At 34.6% G+C, this 22,211-nt stretch overlaps 1 protein-coding gene and 1 pseudogene across 1 annotated transcript; one reads left to right on the forward strand and one right to left on the reverse strand.

Annotated features, from left to right (window-relative positions):
• The first annotated feature begins 1,394 nt into the window (after positions 1-1,394).
• LOC140693262 (olfactory receptor 8K3-like) lies at positions 1,395-2,313 on the forward strand (annotated as a pseudogene).
• A 5,979-nt stretch (positions 2,314-8,292) lies between these two features.
• Positions 8,293-9,237, reverse strand: LOC140693447 (olfactory receptor 5J2-like). Its single transcript, XM_072957311.1, has one exon. It carries the CDS (start codon positions 9,223-9,225, stop codon positions 8,293-8,295), a length of 933 nt encoding a protein of 310 aa, XP_072813412.1. The 5' UTR covers positions 9,226-9,237.
• Between the last annotated feature and the right edge of the window lie 12,974 nt (positions 9,238-22,211).

Here is a 22,211-nt window from a genome sequence, read left to right on the forward strand (position 1 = left end):
AATGTCAATTTTGGTGAAAATGCCCCCAGGGGAAGACAAATATTTTAAGAAATTTATATCAAAATAAACTTACATTCATATTTCTCTAAAATAGCTAAGGCATTTGGAAGATAAATAATTCCAAAATAATAGCACATTGGTGGTCCAATTTTAGTCACGGAGAAGGGGGAAGGGCAGGGCTTGGTGTATGTCACAAGCATCCCATCCTACTTGACCTGTTCCTCACCCATTGATCATAGCCCTGACAGAGAAGATGCCACAGTGCAGAAGAATTTACCCATGAATATGTAAAGAAATGCTCCATGAGTTTAATTATTGTCACTATTAAAAACAATAAAAACTGTATGCTTAACTTCCAGGTAGTATAGACACATTGACTTATTTAATCTTTATATTTTGCACCCAAACATCCTGTGAGGATGTATCAGTTTTGTATATGACAATAAAGTTTCATATAAGTTAAATTATTTGCCAAAAGTAATCTGGTAACCCTTTACATAATCTATACATGGAGTTACAACAGAGATTTTATATTTGTGTGTGTGTGTGTGTGTGTGTGAGAGTCTCATATATTTCTTCACATAAAGACAATTCTCACTGCAATCTGTTACAATTTTCTTATTTATACACCTGTCTAGTATGTGCCAAGTGTCTTAATTGTTTCCCCCTGTATCACTCATACATAGGATTTTATAGAACTATGTGCTAAGTAGTGGATTCAATACTTTTTGGAGTTTCTGGGTCTACATTTCCATTAGAATTTTTGTTGAATTGTGTAATATAGTTGATTATATAATTGGCACATGCATTGAGTCATATAATTAAATGTAATTTATACATGTCATTATGTGATTGCAATTATGTAAATGACTAACAGAAAACCCAAAAGAACAACACAATAACTGTTTAAATATGTAACCTTCAAAGTTTTAGGTTTTAACATGTATCTACATGTATGTATGTATGTATGTATGTATCTCTTTAGCTATCTATCATCTATCTATATCAGCTTGGCTTTTCAACCTTAGCACTATTGATATTTGGGACAGATATGGGTTATTTTATAATATATATATATATAACCATTATATGCCAGTATCACCCATCTCCCAGCTGATAACCAACAAATCTTCTGGACATTGACAAATGTTCTTAGGTTAGTTAAATAACTTCTATTTGAAAACCAGTGACTGTCTTTGTCTCTGTTTCTACCTGTATGCATGCACATTAGGATATGTAGTAGATGAGCTGATTTTCAAATATCCTAAATAGGAAAGTTTAAATGTATCTTATTTATACTATCTTGCACACTAAATATCTCCCAGGTGATAATACATAAAACCTGTTGACTATGCTGATGTCTCTATTCCAAATAGGTTTCCTGAAAAACCTGGATGGAAACACACAATGGAACAGTGCTGAAAGAATTCATTCTCATGGGAATCACAAACCACCCTGAGATGCAGGCTCCGTTATTTGGGCTGTCCTCATCATCTACATGATCTCAGTGGTGGGCAACTTGGGCGTGATCATCCTCACTATGGTGGACTCCAGGCTACAGACACCCATGTACTTCTTCCATAGACAGCTGGCTCTTACTGATCTGGGTTATTCAACAACGGTTGGACCCAAAATGTTGGTAAATTTTGTTGTGTATCAATACTATCTCTTATTATTCTTGTGCTGTACAATTAGCTTTTTTTCTTGTTTTCATTGTTACTGAAATTTTTATTCTGTCAGCAATGTCTTATGACCGTTATGTGGCCATCTGTAACCCGCTGCTCTACCCAGTCATCATGTCACAAAGGTTGTGTTGAGTGCTGGTGGCAGTCCCCTATCTCTATAGCATATTTGTGTCTCTTATAGTCACTCTAAAGATATTTCATTTGTCCTTCTGTGGCTACTGTGTAATCAGTCATTTCTACTGTGACTGTCTCCCCTTGATATCTTTACGCTACCCAAATACTCATGAAGCTGAAATGATTATTCTGATTTTAGCTGGTTTTGATTTGATTTCATCCCTTCTGATAGTTCTCATGTCTTACCTGCTCATTTTTGACTCTATTCTCAGGATAAACCCTGCTGAAGGTAGGCGGAAAGCTTTCTCTACCTGTGGGTCCCACCTGACAGTGGTCACAGAGTTCTACAGGACTTTGATTTCTATGTATGTGCAACCAGAGTCCAGTCATCCCTTTGAAACTGATAAAGTGGCTTCCATATTTTACACCCTCATCATCCCTGTTAAATCCCTTGATCTATAGCTTGAGGAACAAAGATGTAAAGTACGCCCTCCAAAGATGTGGAAAAAACTAACTTAAAGTTTACACGCAATATGAGTCCTATAAACTGGTTATGGACTTTAAATTTTGCTATGTTTGCCTCCAAAAGAAATAAATGAGTTCAACATATATTTATGGATTGTCTTACATATGCAAGGTGTTTCTAATTATTGTAAATAAATTAACAAACAAAATAGTAAAAATATTTGACTACCTTGAGTGGGAACTATCAATTACATATATAAGTAAAGTAAATGTTATAATACCGTAGAATGTGTTAGGTGGATATAGACCAGAAAAAGCTGTCAATGATTCTGGCGTTTTTCTCATCTATTAGAATAAAATTGTAGAGTGTGTGTCTGTGTGTCTTAGTCTTTTCTTTTACTTCTGTTTTAACCTTCACAGTCTTCCTTGTTATGTTTTATCTGTTTATTTGATGACTTGAAGTACTCTGTCATATTAGGTTAAACAAATATCTTTATTTTAAACATGGGATTCCACTTTTTTACTCATCAATTCCTTCACTTCTGTATATGAATCTAGTAGGTTCAGCAAACATCTGTAAGTTCTGTTTGGTGCATGATTTTTGTCTCAACCAATCCATTTGGTTGATATCAGAAGATACATTTTGTGGTCCCTCATAAGCTCCCAGATTTGTACATTTTGTTCCCCCAAGTCATTGTTCTTTTTTTTTATAACTGGCAGTTTGGCTTAGGAGATTGTAATATATTCCTGTCTTTTTGACAAAAAAAAGGAATAATCCATGTTTAAAAGTTATATTCCAGTTGTTTCTGTATCCTTGTTAAAATAGAAATCCACAGCAAAGTGAAGACAAGACAACATCTAAGTAGATCTGTAATAAATTGAAGGAGGGCAAAAATTACTATTAAGTTCTCAAGAGCATGCATGCTGAAAAGGAAACCAGGGAGTTTCCATTTTAAGAAATACCACTAATGACTTGTAGGAGGAATTCTGTAAGGCACAATACAAGAGATAAATGTTCTTTCCTGAAAAAGAGAAGTCTTTGAGGGAAATATTCATTCTCCATCATCTTCTGCTTCTTAGAATTTGAAGAAGCTTTTTATGTGAGCTTCAGCCACTTGAGAAATTAATTTAAGGACAAGAGAATATATTGATTATAATACTATTCACTACTTAAAGAATGAAAGCCATAAAGCATGACATGTGATCACTTTTTTTTTAAATTAAGCTCTGTTGAGCTAGGATATGTTAAATGACCCATTACATGCATGGTGACAGTACTCCTAAATGATACAGTGGGGAAAGGCTGAGTGTCACATGCAGGTGCAAAGTTTGGGTACTATGGTATTTTAGGGTGTAACATTCATATAGAACAAGATGTGAAAAACACTTTCCCAAAGAGGTACCACATATTGAGTGTTGCCCTGACTCATGGAAACACCCAAAGGCTGCCCAGCACAGTGACTGGAGGATGAAAGGAACATACAACTCAGGAATATTTACCAAATTCATGGAAAGAAGCTTCACTGATAAACCTACACAATGTGCCATTGAAAGAGTGCCTGAAAATGGGAGAGAGAAACAATACTAATTGAGAAGCTTGAGTATGAAAATTAGATGGTATTATCTTTAGAATAAGAAATTCATTAGGTACTTAATGACTCACAACAACCATCATATTCCCAAGGGTCAAACTGCATATGCATATGGTTTCTTCATTGGAGAAAGGTGCCACTGGGAAAGAAGGAGAGTGTGGGAAATAACAAATCAGTACTACAAATATCCCAGGATCCCCTGGAGAAAGAGCAACCACTAGAGAGCTGACAGTGATGCTATCAAGAAGCGAGCTCTCAAAGTCCTGGAACGGGAGGGGTTCTATTCTCATTTCTAGTATATGTGAGTGGAAATATGAGGGGCATGCCCATCACAAGGGCACGTGGTGCCTCTCCATTTCCTACTATCTCACTTTTCAACAGAAGTTTACATTGTATTTACAGGCAGTCTTTCCTTCATTAGCTTCTTGATGATAAGGATTAAAATATTTTGTATGAAATCCTAACAAACTTGTGTTTTGCATAGTAATGCATATCCAGTTATGGGAAGCCTTGACTTCTATCAGTTTGTGTTCACATAAAACAAAAAAATAAATATTATCCACTATAGGAAGCCTTGAATCATACGCCATTGAACACACACCACTAATAATCTCTGGTGTGACATAATGCCCTGGAGAGCATGATTAAAATTAAGTCACTCCTTTCTGCAAATACTCAGTGGCAACAACACTTTCAGTGGCTAAGCTGACTGGCCACAACTCTCTAAGAGAGGTTCAAGGCCCTTGAGGGCCAGACTTCTCATGCCAGCTCCATCCGAAGGGTTTTCCTGGAGGTTCACCATCGTAGGAAGAGCATGTCTACCCAGATAGAGGCAGAGGCCAGAGAGAGACCTCTCATCCAGGAAACATGGCTGTGTTTCACAGTCTGCTTGTAAAGCTGATGAGGAAATGTGCAGTTGTCCTGTGACTGTCACAAACCTGATGGAATAAAATGTGCACAGCAAGCCCTCAGGAGGGAAGGACTGGCTGACATGTCATTTGCAAGGTAGTCTGACTTACAGGTCAGGCTTAGGCTCTCACACTGGTGACTGGAAACCCAAACTGGCGGGACCTGGCCTTCGCTGCTGGGTTATAACGGTGTCCACAAACTAACAGAGACTGCGGTCTATTGAAAGTTGTCTTTACTGACTCTCCTGGTCTAGAAATGTATGATCTTGGAAAAGAGGGTACTTTGGTTTGGAAAATCTGTTAAAGTGACATGGCAATATTAACTGACATGTGATTTGCTGAGTGTGCTGCAACCATATGGTACAGCAGGGGCTCCGTAACTTCCCTTGATAACCTGAATGAAAATAAAATTTATGAAAAAAGTAATCACAAGGAACACATTATATAAGGTTGACCTAAAAGCCCCATAACATAAAAACAATTGGGGGTCGCATTGTTAGAGAAAGTAGTACCTTTAGCTTTAGATAAGTTACATATATAGTAGCTTTGTGTCCAGAAAAAACTGTAGGAAGGTAAAAAAAAATTGAGAGACACAGGGTGCAGGGAAAGAAATGTTATAAAACATATGAGGGGCTGTAGTTATGGGTAATATGTTTTTGTTTACAAAATCCCAACTTGGCATTGGATAATTTGGGCTCTATTAAATGGTCAGCATTTTAACTTGTACAGAAAACATTATAGAAATTGATGTAATAAACATTTCAAAAATATCTAAGGAATATGTAGCAAATACAAAAGTCAAAGTTAAAAAAGTGGAAGAAATCCCTTAACAGTTAGTTTGTGCAGTTATTTCTAGTCCACAGAACACCTGATGATCCTCTACTTGATAGAACTCACTTCCAGAATTAACTCACAAATTAACAGAATTTGTGGGGACTATATGTAAAAATAGATAAATAAAAATATGCTTCCAAAAATGATGCATGGAAGTCTGGTAGACATGATTGCATGCTGCATGGAGCATATGAGGAGGCTATATTACTAACAAAGCTGAAAAACTTGAGAGGTCCTATAGCCGGTGGCTTCCTTGAGCTGAGATTTTCCTGCATACAGTTTAGTTTCTGGTGCCCAAGCTTGTTTCAAACAGAAAAGTCCTGGGGCAATGGAGGCTGAAATCAGTGGTCATTAGATCTCTGCTGTGGGGTTATCCATGCTGTTCTGTCTGTCCTGTAGAGCCTCTTAAAATTAAATAATTTTTTTTATGGAGGTATAGTCAGTTTGCAATGTCCTGTCAATTTCTGGTGTGCAGCATAATTCTTCAGTCGTACATGAATATATGTATATTCATTTTCCCATTCTTTTTCATCATAAACTACCATAAGATTAAAATTAAATAAATTTGTTACTGACATTCCTCCCCTGCAAATATCAAAAGTGTAACAGAAATATTGTGAACAAACTTTTGTCCATGAATTTGAGACCATACAGGCAAATTCCTTGAAAGACTGAAAGTATAAAACACACTAAATTGTAATAGAGAGATTTTAGAGCTATATATATTTTTAAAAATTGAATTAATAGAAAAACCTCCTAAGAAAACCAGAGGCTAAATGATGGTATCATTGAAAAATTCTACTAATATTTAATGAAAAAAATTCATACTTTCTTCTTCCAAGAAGTAGGAGAAAAGAGGTCACTTTCCAGAAAAATTTTTGACGTCAGTATAACTGACACATGGAAACCAGACAAAGACAATACAAGAAAAGAATAATACAGCTTGCTAATCTGTAAACTCAAGATCATAGTCATAAAAAATCTTCAATAAAATATTAGTAAATTTAATCCAATATATAGAATTAATAATACATGATGACCAAAATAAGTTTTATTTTAGGGATGTAAGTTTAGTTCAATATTTAAATATCAATAATGTAGTTAATCATATCAACAGAATAAAGAAAAAAATTTGATTTCTCTCAGTTGATGCAGAAAAACTGTTTTATGAAATTCAGTGTGCATTTACAGTAGAAAATAAAATTAAACTCTCAACAATCTGGAAACAGCTAAGGGCTCCCTGCAAAATGATACAGGACATCTACAGTAAATCTTAAATGAACAGCACACTCAACTATGAAAAGATAAATATTTTCCTACTAAAACTGGAGAAAGGCAAGACTGTTTTCTCTCACAACTATTAAAGATCATAATGGAGATCCCAGCCTTTGGAATAAGGTGAGGAAAAGAATAAAAAGACATACTGATTTGAAACCAATCAGTGAAATTGCCTCTATTTGTAGTTGGCATGATTGTTTATGTGGAAAATGAAACTGTAAAAGTTACTAGAACTAATCACTCAGTAGAGTAAAGTCACAGTATGCAAAGCCAACATACAGAATTCTGCTGCATTTCTGAATATATGTAACAAACAATTGGAAATTTCAAAAATTATACAAATTATTACAATAAAACCAAAAATACATGATTTTATTATAAATCTGACAGAATATGATCAAGCTCTACCTGTTGAACACAGCAAAACTGATGAAACAAACTGAAGATGTGTAAATGGAGAATTATATTTTGCTCACGGATTGGAAGCCACAGTATTTTTAAGATGTGAAACATCTATTCATTAATGGGAGAAATCTACAAGGTGACTCCAAACTATAAATGGAAGGGCAAAGAAATTAGAACAGGCCAAAGAATTTTAAAAATAAAAAAGGAAAAATTTAGAGGACTCACTTGTTCTGTCTATTTTTTATTTGTTGTGTGTCTACTATACACTTAAAGGCAAAATGAGAGCTACTTATTCAAAATGTGACAAAAATAGCAATGTTAAATAATCACAAAAATAGAAACACAATTCAAAACTTCTAAAGAGGCGGTGAATTGATGTTTTGTTACCTGGGGGTTGAATTTCATATATAATTTTAGTATACTTAACATCATGATTTCTGCAAAGCTATGTCTTCAAAACATAACAAGACATCTTTATTGTTTTCCTCACCTAGTAAATTCCAAGGATGTTAGGAACAATGTACAAAAATGGAGGATGAAGATCGATCAAATATGTATTTTTTATCATAATGCCACAATCACTCTTTAGACCATTTAAAACACAAATAAGTGAAGGCAGACTTCGGCTATAGACATTATATCTATATTTGTAGAAATTTGAAAACCAATTATTTTTCTTAGTAAGTACTTTATTTTTATATCTTCAAATACAAGTATTATTTTACAATTATTTTCTGTAAACAACCAAAAATATAAATGTAATACTGTATTGTGTACTGACTCAGAAATTCACAACCCAGTATGCCAGAAGAAGACCTCTGTGATACACTGTGGTTTTCCTCATGCAGCTGTATGATTACACAGCTTTCTCCTATTGGCTGTCTCCTTATATGGCAAATAAGTGTATAGAATGAAATTATCTGTGCAGTCCTTAGAAGCTTTAACATTCGTGGAAGTCTTTGAAGTGAGAACCAACTGGTACAGTATTATAGGGTTAACAGTGATTTCAAATTATCGGGGGAAATGTTTCATTTCTATGGCTCTTCTCACAGCATCTTTTACCTCTTTGTTTCTCAGACTGTAAATCAGGGGGTTTAACATAGGAATCACTAGTGTGTAGAACACAGAAACCATCTTCTCTTGTTCTATGGAATACTGGGAGCTGGGCTGAATGTGACTAGAGCTTAAGGTACCAAAAAATATGGTCACAGCAGTCAGGTGAGAGGTACAGGTGGAGAAGTCTTTCTGTCTGCCTGCTGCTGAGTGGGTCCTCAGGATAGCAACAGCAATGAACATGTAGGAAATGATCACAGTCAAGAAGGTGGCCATGGCAATGACTCCAGAGAAGATAAAGAGCAACAGCTCATTCATGGAGGTATCAGAACAAGACAGCTTTAGGAGTGATGGAATATTACAGAAGAAGTGGTTGATAACATTCAGCCTACAGAAGGACAGTTTCCCCAAACTTACTGTGTGTATTGATGAGTTAATTATTCCACAAATCCATGACCCAGTGACCAGCCCTGCACATTTCCTCTTAGGCATGGCTATAGTATAAAGCAAAGGATTCACCATGACGACATAATTGTCGTACGCCATTACCAATAGCAAGAATCCTTCTGTGGTCACAAAGATCCCAAAACATAAATGCTGTGCCATGCAAGCAGAGATGGTTCCCTTCACAACCAAGAGGTTGATCAGCATCTTGGGTGCTATGGCAGATGAGTAGCAGGCATCCACAAATGAAGGGAAGCTGAGGAAAAAGTACATGGGAGTGTGGAGCTTAGGTGTGATGTGGATTAACAAGGTCATGCCCAGATTCCCCACCAAAGTAACAGCATAAATCACCAGGAACAACATAAAAAGCACAACTTTCAGTTCAGCCCAGTCTGTCAGTCCTAAAAGAATAAATTCAGTGACAACTGTAAAATTCTCTTCAGCCATTGGTTAATTCTTTATCTTGACATCTGAGGTGAAAAATACATGCAGGTTAGAATGGACACAGGAGAATCTGTTATTTATTATTAAAAGATAATAGAAAGACTATAGGCTTCTGTCCTTGGAGCTTGATTAGATTGCTTCGATTTGTGTGTGTGTTACGTATAGTTCTATTCTGTAAGAAAATGATGAAAATGCATTTTGTCTCTCACAAATTTAATTCTGTCTCCAAAGTGCCTGCCTCTATAAGAAAATGACACCTGGCATGAGGGACATTGATGACAAGTGAAAAGAATTTTCAAAATTTAATTTAAGCCTTCTATAAAACTCTTCATTTTTAGGGATAAAAGAAGTGCATTACAAGAAGATCTCAAATCAGCTCTGGTATTACACATGTAACTACTACACAAAAGCACTATGATATAAGCAGAGATAGGCAAAGATTATGAGATGGGGTCCTGACCACCAAAGATGATGTCACGATCCTCTTAAAAGTGTGTAAATCTCTGGCCCCTTCTGATGCCTCCTTATCAGCACCATGGAAGGAGATCTCCAGAGGACTCACTCAACCATGAGACTTGGAGCACAGAGAGCCACATCTTGCCTGCATTGAGCAGTTAGAGGACATCACAAATTACGTGCTGATTTTTGGCTTATGCACATTATGCTTATATGCTTATGTATCTGTTGTTGTATAAGTTTCTACAAAGTGGCATGCCTAATATTTTCTATATTTAATTATTTAATATATCAATTATATTTATACATATATAAATGTATGTATGTATATACCCACATACACACATGCATATATAAGATAAAATGTAGCATGTGGATAACCACAATTACTTATTGGTCTGGAATACTTTTTCTTATCCTTTATATAATTTTTTATATATATATAAACTGTTACGGTTTTCTAAATAGAGTTTCCATTCATTAAATAGTTTTTGTTACTTAGGCTTTTTATTCTAATATATCCTGCTTTTTTAAGAAAATATATATATCCAAAATAAAACAGAGCTCACCCATATTCTGTATTTAGTCAAGATTATTTATATTTTTAGGAATAAAGATATAAACACAATGATAAAATTTGGTTTATCTACATAAATTCTATTGATTTATTTTAATTAATATACTTAAGTGTATTTTTAGGAATAGAGATATAAACACAATGATAAAATTTGGTTTATCTATGTCAATTATATTGATTTACTTTAATTAATATACTTCAGTTGCCACAAAAGGAAAGTTGTTGGCATTAGCCCAAACTGTGATTAAAAGATGTTTCTGTCATTTATTGATTTATTGACTTTGGTAAAGTCATTTATCTTCTCTCAGACAGAATATAATTACACCTACATCACACAATTTCTCATACACTTCTTAGATGCTACAAAAATTTACTTGCCAAAATGTATGAGTTCTTTCAGCAATAATATTAAATCTAGGTATTTCAAAACCAAATATAGCATTAGTCCATGACATCTGAATTATCCAAAACACTAGCCAGTAACTTTGTGTGAATATTTAAATAGAATTTGATGAAATTTCTTCTCTTTGAATTAATCCCAATTCAAGTGTTCAATAGCCATTTGCAGCTAGTAGCCACTGTACTGAACGGCACTAATTATAGAACATTTCCATCACCGCAGGAATATGTGTGTTGGTTAGAATGCTCCCCTAGCTCTCTGACTCATCTTTTTAGAGTACCAATTAAATAAAATTTTCTCAAAGAAGGATTATATATTGTGAATAGTGTTCATTGAAAGAATAATTAAGGAGATGGGATTTCCAGACAGAATTTAGAAATTAAACTATATTACTTGTTCAGGGATGCCCATCTCCTGCAAATCTTAAGGTGGTATTGTGAACAGAACTGAATGAGAGGTGGCATGGACAGAATGGAATTGAATTAAATATTCTACACATTCATGATTCTATCTGACTTAAAACAAACTTTTGGATAATAAGGACATATTAAAAAGAAAAGAAAAAGATAAGTTTTTATAAAATAAGTTTAACTTACCAGAAGAAAATATTTTAAAATTTCAACTCTAGAAACATCATATCCTTTTCCATGTTTCCTTACTTTTAACAAAAACAATATATTCATAGTATGTAACTGAAGACACCTCCAGGTAAAAGGGCTGAAGGTAAATCTGTACTATTAATATACAACAAGCAGAATAATGAACCAACAAATGAAATCTTAAAGTATTATTTTTCCCTCTAAGAGGACAAATTTGGATAGAAGGGAGAACTGTATACACATATACATTTTACATCAGCCTCTAATAAGCTCTTACAGCTTAAATGTTACAGAGCAACGCATGAAACTTTGAGAGACCCTTCTCTCAAGGGAATTTACATTTTCCCATGACTCATAAATCTCTCTGAAGTGTGTAATTAACCAAAATGCTATAAAGAATTTAAGAAAACATCAAGCTGGGGGGACGGGATTCTTGAATTCAGTAACATATAATAGGAAAAATAATTGAGAAGAATTTGCCCCATAGAACAGAAAATGACATAAGTGATAAATTGTTAGACATTGCTAGGTTTGTTACAAATTTTGTCTTTATGCAGATGTCCAAGATAAGGAACCTGAAAATGCTGTTACTTTTAAAGACTCTTTAAAAACAACACACACACACAACACACACAAACACAAGTTCTGATGGCTAGGTCGCCTATCTCTAATTTCAGTTTACTCTGTAGATTAAGTTGGAAAGAATACTTCTAGAAATGTGTAAATTCAAGGGTTTCATTCATCAAACCAATATTTACTGAAGGATGCCACACTCTAGACATCATGTTACACACCAGAGACAAGAGGGTTACCAGAATGATCAAATCTTTGTTTTTAGAAAGGTTGAATAAAAATATACTCCCAAAGACACTTAGATTATCTAGAAATCTGTTATTAAAACAGGAAATAGGCTTTTATGAATCATAGGGAAAACATGGATCATCACTATAGGGAAAAATGGGAAAGATGCTCAAGTTAGACTGGTAGGGAAACGGAGGGGTTTTGTCAGTCTTGGTACCTGGAATGTTGAATTTTAATAAATCTGCTGCTGAAAACAACTGGAAAATTAGAGGAAGGCATGTAACAGGAGTTTTCATATATTTGATGTCTGTCAGCACAAAACTAGGACCTGTGAGAGAAGGGACATGATTACTGGTCCCTGACATGGAGTGATGGTGGGTACATGGAGAACACAATAATCATATTGAGATAAAGACACAAAATCAGATCAGGAAGGGATGAGGTGCCTGGAACACGTGGAACTGGGTCCTGGAGAGGAGACACCCATGCTAACAAAGTGATTGCATATCAATGTGAGATGCTGGTTGATTTCTAAACTGCACCTACCTATTAAGGTGATATTCTGTGACGCTAGATCAAGAAATGCTACTAGGGGAAAAGAAGCCACCAGGGATCTGCATGATGAAAACTACCAGTTCACAGAGGGTTGGGACACATTTACATCCTGTCAGAGCTTAGTCAGGAATCTCACTGAATCTCTAGGGCTTTCAGTGGAGACAGCAGAAGAGAGAACTGACCCCAGAGAAAAGGATGCACTGTACTCCACTCTAACAAAGCTCCACATTAGCTCACAAAAAGATTAAGCAGACTTGCAAGTAAATAAATTTCCTGCCAAAACAAAGCTCAACAGTGTTTGAAGAAAGATTTAAAATTCTGGACTCAACTGAAAAATGTCCACAATGTCCATCATACAAAGAAACATTTACATGCATGTTGAAGAAGCAGGAGAATGTTATGCACAACAATTGACATTATGAAACATTAAGAAATATTAACATTATGAAAAATAAAATATCATTTCTGGACCCAGGAAAACCAGAGATGATAGAATTGGCAGAAAGAACTTTAAAATAGTAATAAACATTTCTAAGAATTCAAAGGCAACATGAACATTAAAAAGAGAAGAATCATGATGGAAAACCAAATTGAGTGACTAGGGCAGAATATCATATCAGATATGAATATTTTTTTGTGTATTTGTTAAAGGCAGAATAGACATTACAGACATAAATTAGTGAATTTGAACATAAGAGAATAGAAATTATCCACACTTAATTACCAAGATATTAAATAGAAAGCATTAAAAGTGTAGACACTTGAAAGACCTAAAAATAATACATACAGGGAAAAAAAAAGATAAGAATGAACACAGACTTTGTGACAAACATAATGAGAAGCAGAAGAAAATTGAGCAACCTCTTAAAACACTGGAAAAATATCAGACAATAATTCTATATCAGGCAAAAACATAATTTAGAATCTCAAAGAGATATACACTTTTCCTTATTTGTTTCTGGTAATGACCAAGTAAGCTTTGCTAAGACATGCTACCTCACAGTTAAAAAACTAGTTTCTTAGAAAATACAGAACAAAACAAACCTGAAAGCACTGGAGACAGAAAATCAGGCAGGTTCTGAAAGACATTAGACATGAATGGAACAAGAGATTTTCTCATTTTACAAATTCTATTTTGAGAAAGGCCTTGATCTGCTCCAAATGGGAACCTTGTATATAACACACTGCCTTTCTGAGCTAAGGAATGGAAAGCCAGAATGGGGACAAACACAGTCAAAGGAAAATAAAGGATGCATTCCAGGAAGGGGAAAGCCAGGGAATGTTAGATTCATACTCTGTGTGCCAAGTTAACCGACGCTGAGCCATGAAAGTGTGGAGCAGGTTACAGAATGCCAGACAGAGATAAAGATACGAAGTAATATTTGTATTACCACCCAGGAGACATGGTTTGTAGTTTGAGTCAAACCATGTTAATTTTCTGATAAAATATGAAAGAAAATGAGCAAATAAAATCAACCCTCTTAAGAAGGATATAACAGTCTTCAGACATTTTTGTAGCATGATACTACAATGTTCAAGATAGATTCCAAAATTCCTTGACATGCAAATGTACAAGGAAATGAAAGCAACCTTTAAAGTGATGACAGGGAGTGGTTCTTGGTTCTGCTACCTTCTCAGTCATCAGAGTCTGTGTACCGTGGGCCAGGGTTTCACTAACTATATGGCCTCTCCTACCTACTCCATCCCCTTACCCACATCTGTTTGTATACGTGGAGCTCTCAGATGGGAGAGAGTTTTCTGCCCCTCTAGTGGTAGCACAGCTCTGCTTTGTATCACTGCAGGATCCTGGGCCAAACAACTGAAGCGATAAAACCTCTAGAAGAAAATCTGAAAAAGCAGTTTTGTCCAGCACACATATAAAATTTCCCCCAAAAAATGATTAACAAACAATCAAATTAAAGTGGGCAAAAGTTTAGATACTTTAAAAGAAGCTACATGAATGGCCCACAGATACAAGAAAAGTGTTCATCATATTTAGTCATCAAGTAAATGAAAATTAAAATCACAATGAAATAATTTCCTCAAATTTCCATTTCAAAGTAAAAATAATTTACATCAAATATGGGGATGGAGAAAATGGGAATCTCATATATATTTATTGGTAATGTAAAATGCTATAATAAGTTTGGAAAGATTGAAGTTTTCTATAAACTTAAATATACATTTACCTTATGATCCAAAAATTTCACTTCAATCTAACAAAGAGAAATTAACCCACCTGTCCATAAATAAACTTATATAGCAATGTTTATAGTAGACTTTTTTGTAATAAACCAAAATTCAAATATCCATCAATAGGAGAATAAATAATTGTGGCATATGCACAAAGTGTACTGTGTATCCATAAGAACACAACAGAGATGAGCTTCCAGATCATTATACTGAATGAAGGAAACCAAACTGAAAATATGTATTGTGTGATTCTACTTACATGAAATTCAGAAATGGGAAAAATTAATTTAGGGATAGAAACCAGAGCTGCAGTTGCTGGACGTAGGACAGTATTATTTGGGGAGTCAAGAGATAAGGAAAATTTCCTCATGATGGGCGTGGTCTAGATGTAGGGAGTATAAAGCATCAGGGAAATGTCTTTGGTGTTGAAAATGTTATATATCTTGATTTAGGTATTAGGAACAAATAAAATATTCTTCAAAACGTATCCATCTTCAGCTGTATGTGAATTTCCCTCAATTCTTGTACATATGGAAGTTAAAGAGAAAGACAGCATAAGTGAAATCTTATGAGAAGGAAAGTAGTATCTTAGATTTTATTCTTAATGAGGTTGTACTGAACGTTACCCAAGTGTGGTGGGATTTCAACTCAAGAAACACTACAGTTGAGGCAATCATTAGAGTAACACATGGCATTACAACAATCATTGTGGGTTTACCATATGAAAGGACAAGGCAGGTATAGCACTCATTTAAAGATGAGGTTTTAATTTCTTTATATATCTTTAACAGTGCCTACTACATAGTTTTATCTGAATAATAAATTCAAAGAAAAAATATTACATGATGATGATAATGTCATGTAAAATGTATCATGAGTTTTGAATTGTTCCAGTTTTACTAGGATAAAGCTGATGTTAAAGTATTTTTCATTGTTACTTTAATCATCGACTCTGTATGGGAGTGAGTGCATTTATGTAGGTCTCCATGAACTGTATAAATCATTTATCTTATTTTGTTCCTTTCCTAAAATTGCCCCTTATATTTTTTCACTAGGGAATATATAGGATGTCCTGAATAATTAGTAAATAGCACAGGCAATTAAAAAAATATCACTGAAATAATTTGGGCTTAATCATCTGAATAAATTATATGCTATTTCCTCAGGCATCATCACATAGAGAGAGGAAAGGCATTTATTTTCCCTACCCAGAGAAAAAATAAATGTAAGTTTGGAGAAGAAAACCCAATTCTTAATTAAAGGAGAGTAGATAGGAATGTCGATTTTGATTACCACCTGGGTGTTGGTAGTTTCCCATGGTTCCTGGCTGCTGATTATTGACACTCTTATGGTCAGTGACAGCTGATACTTTACACCACAAAAATTCATTGTCTCTCTTTTTGACTGGAGTAGTACAATATTTTTAGGACTTTAAATCCTATGAATTTACTAGATGTCATACATCCATTTGATTTCTGAATGTTGAAAGTGCATTTGGATATTGTAAATATCTGAAAAAATCATTACTGATTTTTTAGATCTTTTAGATCTATTAGAATCTATTAAGGTTAGGGTTTCTAGATAAAATACAGGATGCCCAGTCACATCTGAATTTCAAATTAAAACTTTTTTTCTTAGTATATGTCCTATATAATATTTGGTAAATATAGTTTTATATAAACACATCCAATGCAATGTTTGAAAAATAATGTTACAATATGCACTATATTATAATATTTTATAAAATTTTGCAATATTTTTAAGTGAACATAATTTGAATATAAGGATATAAGTCCTTATATATAAGGATAACCTCCCATGCATGAACATATAGATTTTTATAGTTGTCTGCTTGATATCCCTACTGGTTGCTTACCCTTTGGTTAATTTTATTTTCAGAACAGGCTTTACAAACTGAGTTAGTAGACTGGCAAATAAATATAATTATTTAAGAGTTATGGAGAAAGCCCTGAGCCCCAAATAATTCCAAACTGCTATCACCAGGTCTGAGGATGGAAAAGCAGTCATCCTTCTGCATACTTTTTGCATCCTGCCTGCCCTAATGGTTAGGCCTAAATGGAAGTATATAAAATGTTGCATCAACATGTCCAAACATGACCAGAGATATCCTTTCCCAAATATGAAGAACGGGCAAGGTATTAATATCACTTTAATGTCCTGATGGCAATGATTTTCCATAAATGCCCAGAAATGAGATTGCTGAATCATATGGGGAATTGCTAATCAACAGATTTGAAATTTCAATTATGCAAGATGAACAGTATCAGAGATCTGCTGTACAACAATGTGTATAGTTAGCAATACTGTATTTTCACTTAGTACACTCTCTTACTAGAATGGGCAAGCTCAAAGAATCAAGACATCTTCAGAGGGAAGTAGTAACTGACACTGAAAATGGAGACAAACTCAGTAAACACTAGAATCATTCTCAGCAACACTGAAAACTTCAGAGTGGTAAGATCAGGACTGGAATTTTGAATTCCTTTGTTTAACTCAATGTGTCTCTCATTCTGTAGGAAAACCTTAACAGAAGGTCCTGAAACACTTGACTGTTATTTGTAAAATAGTAAAAAGCAAAAAAAAAAAAAAAAACCTGTAAGTAGAATGGGATTCAACAGAGAAACAACAGACAGAATCATCTAGGAAAAAGAGGCAGGTCTGTCTCATCCTCAAGTAATTTAGATAAATAGCTTGTTCCCAGAATAGAACTATCACCAGCAGTATCTACAGAGAAAGTTGCCTAGTGTGGTGGGGGAAACTCAGGCAGTGCATGGAGATCAGTGTACACGCTGAATACCATTGTCTCTGCATGGCCCAGCAAATATCTGTTTACCAAATATTTGCTTTACCACCTGCATGTGAATTGCATCCCTCCCCTTTGAAATGCCAAACCACTGCCCCCAATACCCTCTTTTGCCTTTAGTTGAAGATGGTATTTAAGGCAAGGACTTCGGTCATTTGGGTGAATTACTCAAATTTCCTGGGTCTCTCTCATGCATACACGTTATATAAATTTTATTTGATTTTCTCCTGTTAATCTATCTCACAGCAATTTAATTCTTAGACCAGCCAAAAGAACTTAGAAGGGTAGAGGAAAATTTCTTCCTCCCTAACAGCTCTGATGAAATAAAAATTTATATTCTAAGGCAAATCAAAGAACTTTAACCATAAAAATTTTCCTCTGCTCTTTAACCTCTTCTCCCTTCTGCTGTGCATTGTGTGTCTGCATTATGCACCAAAACTCCCCCATCAGCAGAAATACCTATCAGCTCAACCACAAAGAGCAACATTCTGTCAATAAGATAACTCCTTAGGAGACAGCTTTCCTTTTTAATCTTGTAAGGGACCACAATGACCCATGACCCACTACTCACCTTCTATGGGTAGAGCTGGATTCTGCAAACTGTCAATAATACGTCACTTAATGCACAGCCCTCTGTTTCAAAAACTTATGTAACTGTGTTTTGACCTTTCATAGGTGGACAGTTCTCAGAGCTTTCTGAGAGGCTGTTCCTGGATTAAAATCCTCAATTTCATTAGAATAAAATCCTTCATTTCTTTCTTAGTTTGACTGATTAATTTTTCTTCAACAACTCCCAGAACTTTCACCTGATAGGGAGGAGTTTCTGCCTTGGCCCATTTGGACTGGGCAGGCTAAAGCCGAGCATTCTATTACATTGTAGTAATTCTATCCAGCATTTTGCCTGATTGAGCATGTTGAACTCCAATGACTCCTCCAACTGATAATCATGCTTACAGAGTTCCAGGTTTTCATGGAGAAGAAACTGAATGTGAAAGGAAGGGAATCCAGGTGGATTGAGATAAAGCAGGTTCATTATCTTCAACCAGAGTGGTTCCACTTAGTTTTACTGACTTCCTACATAAATTTTATAAAATGCAGAGGGTGACACTATCACTGAAATATTTTAAAATTCCAGTGTTATTCTCTTTATATACACTTTTGTATGATTTGAGAGCACTGCAAGAATTCTCAGACAAAAATGGAAGTGTATGAAAGAAAAATTGGGATATGATTGTGTAGATGAAATTAAGTCTAACATTTCTCTGTTAACACCAATATGGATTTTTCTAAATCAATGGACATGTTCCAAATATTTATGACCCTTTAGAGTCTCATATGTCATAATAGAGCATGTGTTTCATTTGACTACCCTTTCTTGGGAAGTAAAAGATTCTGTCATTTATTTTAGTTTCAAAATCAGATGTGGAAATTATTATTCTTTGTCCTATTACTAAGAAAACATCCATTCTGTCTTTGTTCAGGTGACACTAAATGAAACTAATAACAACCCCTCTGCTTTTTCCCAGAAAATCTAACTGGACTAAATGGGCCAGCAGAATCTATCATTGTTGACTGAATTCATTCTGATGGGAGTCACAAGGCAGCCTGAACTGCAGGTCCCCCTTTTTGGGGTCTTCCTCATCATCTACACAGTCACAGTGGTGGGCAATCTTGGCATGATTATCTTGACCCAAGTGGATTCTCATATACACACACCTATGTGTTTTTTTTTATCAAACATCTGCCTTTCATTGATCTTGGTAATTCTACTGTCATTTGTCCCAAGATGCTGGTAAGTTTTGTTGTGGATCAAAATACCATATCCTATTATGCATATGTCACACAGTTGGCTTTCTTTCTTATGTTCTTTATCAGTGAATTTTTTATCCTGTCACCCATGGCCTATGACTGCTATTTGGCCATCTGTCACCCCCTGTGCTACAGTGTCATCATGTCCTGGAGACTTTGTCATGTGCTGGTGGGCATCCTGCTATCCTACGTACTGATTCTGATTCCCATATTTCAAATGCATTCTGCAGAGGGCAGGAAAAAAGCTTTCTCTACGTGTGGTTCACATCTGACGGTGGTGGTTGTGTTCTGTGGATCTCTGCTCTTTACGTACATGGAGCCTAACTCCACTCAATCCTTCCATACTGATAAAATGGCTTCCGTGTTTTACACTCTAGTGATCCTGATGTTTAACCCCTTCATCTACAGCTTAAGGAATAAAGAAGTAAAAAACACCTTTTATAGAATCTTTAAGAATCAATGCAATCTTTGTATCTAATATCCAATATGGAATATTGTTTTAATAAACTATGATAAAGGCAAATGTTACTTGATAATATTTCTAATAAATATAATTGCATTCTTTTTTGGCTCCAGAGCAAAGGCTAATTAAAATGCACAGAAAAATGCATTGTTTTGCTTATATTCAGCCAAATGAATCTTCATATTTTAGATCTCAATTAAATGTCACTCATTCCCCAAAATCCCAACATTCCTTGCTGTTGATTCAATGTTTCCTTTAATGATTCCACAGAATCCCCCATCTCTGCCAACAGAAACAATTATTAAACTCTATGTCAGCAAACTGTGTTTGTTTCTGTCAGGTATTTTTTTTTCTTTATGGCAGGTATATTTTCAATCATGTTTTCATTGTATTTTCTGCACATCAGTGTAAACAGTAATCCTCTTAAAGACAGCAGATAATTGGATCATGATTTTTTTTAATTCATTCTACTAGTCTCTGCCTTTGGAGACTTTAATCCATTTACATTTAAAGTAACAATATTACAAGGTTTCTTTGAGTTTCTTACTGAACATTAATTTTGGCATGCCTACAATGAAAGTCCACAAACCTATTAAAAAAGAATAATCACAGAATTATAAGCTGAATAATTCCAGAGATGACAAAGCCCAGGAAGACATTAGAGTTACAAAAAGCCAGAAAGCAGAATTTTTGTTCAGCACTTGGGCATCCAGTATAGAGGATCTCAGAGGTAAAATCTACTGTAGACTTCTACTCATACAATTTGAAAACAAGTCCTAAACAGAGCCACCAAGTCCCTGTTTAAAATGTTTAACATTCTTTTAAGAAGACAGAAAAAAATACAATGCTTATTAACATAAAAATTCACAATATTTAGCATTCAATCCCAAATACTAGAAATATGTGAAAGCAGGAACATGTGATCTCATCCAGGAGATGATTAAAATAGATTCTTAAATGACAGTGATGATAGAATTATTGAGCAAGGACTTTAAATTTATTATAAATATGTTCAACATACTGAATAACTTAATTAAAACACTAACTTTTTGAGGAGGCAAAAAAAGATTAAAAATAACCTAATGGGACTTCAGAAGATGAAAATAGAGTACTAGATATAAACTAATATTTGCTGAATAAGAGTAACAGCAGATTATACAGTGAAAAAAACAATAACTGCTCTTAAACACATCACAATAGAGGTTACCTAAAATAAAGCCAGAGAGAAATAAAAATACTGAATAAATACCATGAAAATAGTCTTAGTGATCTGTAGAAAAATAACAAGCTACATACTGTACATTTAAGTGTAGATCCAAGAGGGAAGAATACATAACATGGTGCAGCAAAACCACTGGAAGAATGTTGACAGAATTTAAAAAAGAAAGAAACCCTATAACCCAAGGTATAAGAAGCTAAAATAATTCTAAGCAGGATAAACAGAAAGGAAATTATACCAAATCACATCACATAAAATGTCTGAAAACCAATGATAAAGAGAAATCCTTAGAATTCAACTTATAATTGTCAACCTATAGGTTGACATAAGGATTATATATCCATCAAAATTATTCTTGGTTAATGGACACTGTATTATCAAATATTGTATATTCTTTTTCTACAAAGTCATTTGTTCATTTGCTCGTGCATTTTGTGTGCATGTGTGTGTGATACACCTAATATGCGTATTATATTGTGTAACTGAGATGCTGACACAGTTATACTTAGGTTTTTCAGTGTTTAGTGATGTATAATTTATTTCATTAGACCCAGGCATGAAATAATTTTTATTTTTCCTAGTAGAACATTTGGAGAATAATTAACAGGTATTTAAGTCACCCTCCCTCAGGTAATTATGTACTTTTTTTTTTATCCTTGAACCAGATCATAACTTTAACAAAATGAGTCTCAAGGGGATAGAAAAACACTTAAAAACATTCTGCAACAGACAATGAGGATTAAAACAGTTGAAAGTCAAAGCAGATTCTTCAGCAAGTTGAGTAGAAACACTGGTCTTCAACAACTTCTCAGGACATACAGCTTAAACTCAATCATCACCATAGACCTTGAAGGGTGTTAAGTTCTGCAAAACTGTTTCTCACCTTGCAATGTACTTTCCGGTCATCAGTAGGACTCATGTGCAGGACAGATCTGTTATATCATCTCTGATACTCTGTTCTGTGCATTTAGATCATCTCAGTTTTTCAAATAAACTTAATGCTTCAGTTATTTATCTTAACAAGAAACTTTTTCTATACTAATTCAACTGGTGTCCCTCCTGTCCCACTTTCCTTTCCTCTGTGCTTAGGGTG

The sequence above is a fragment of the Vicugna pacos genome, unplaced genomic scaffold (genome assembly GCF_048564905.1).
Source record: "Vicugna pacos unplaced genomic scaffold, VicPac4 scaffold_19, whole genome shotgun sequence".
NCBI classification, from domain to species: Eukaryota; Metazoa; Chordata; class Mammalia; order Artiodactyla; family Camelidae; genus Vicugna; species Vicugna pacos.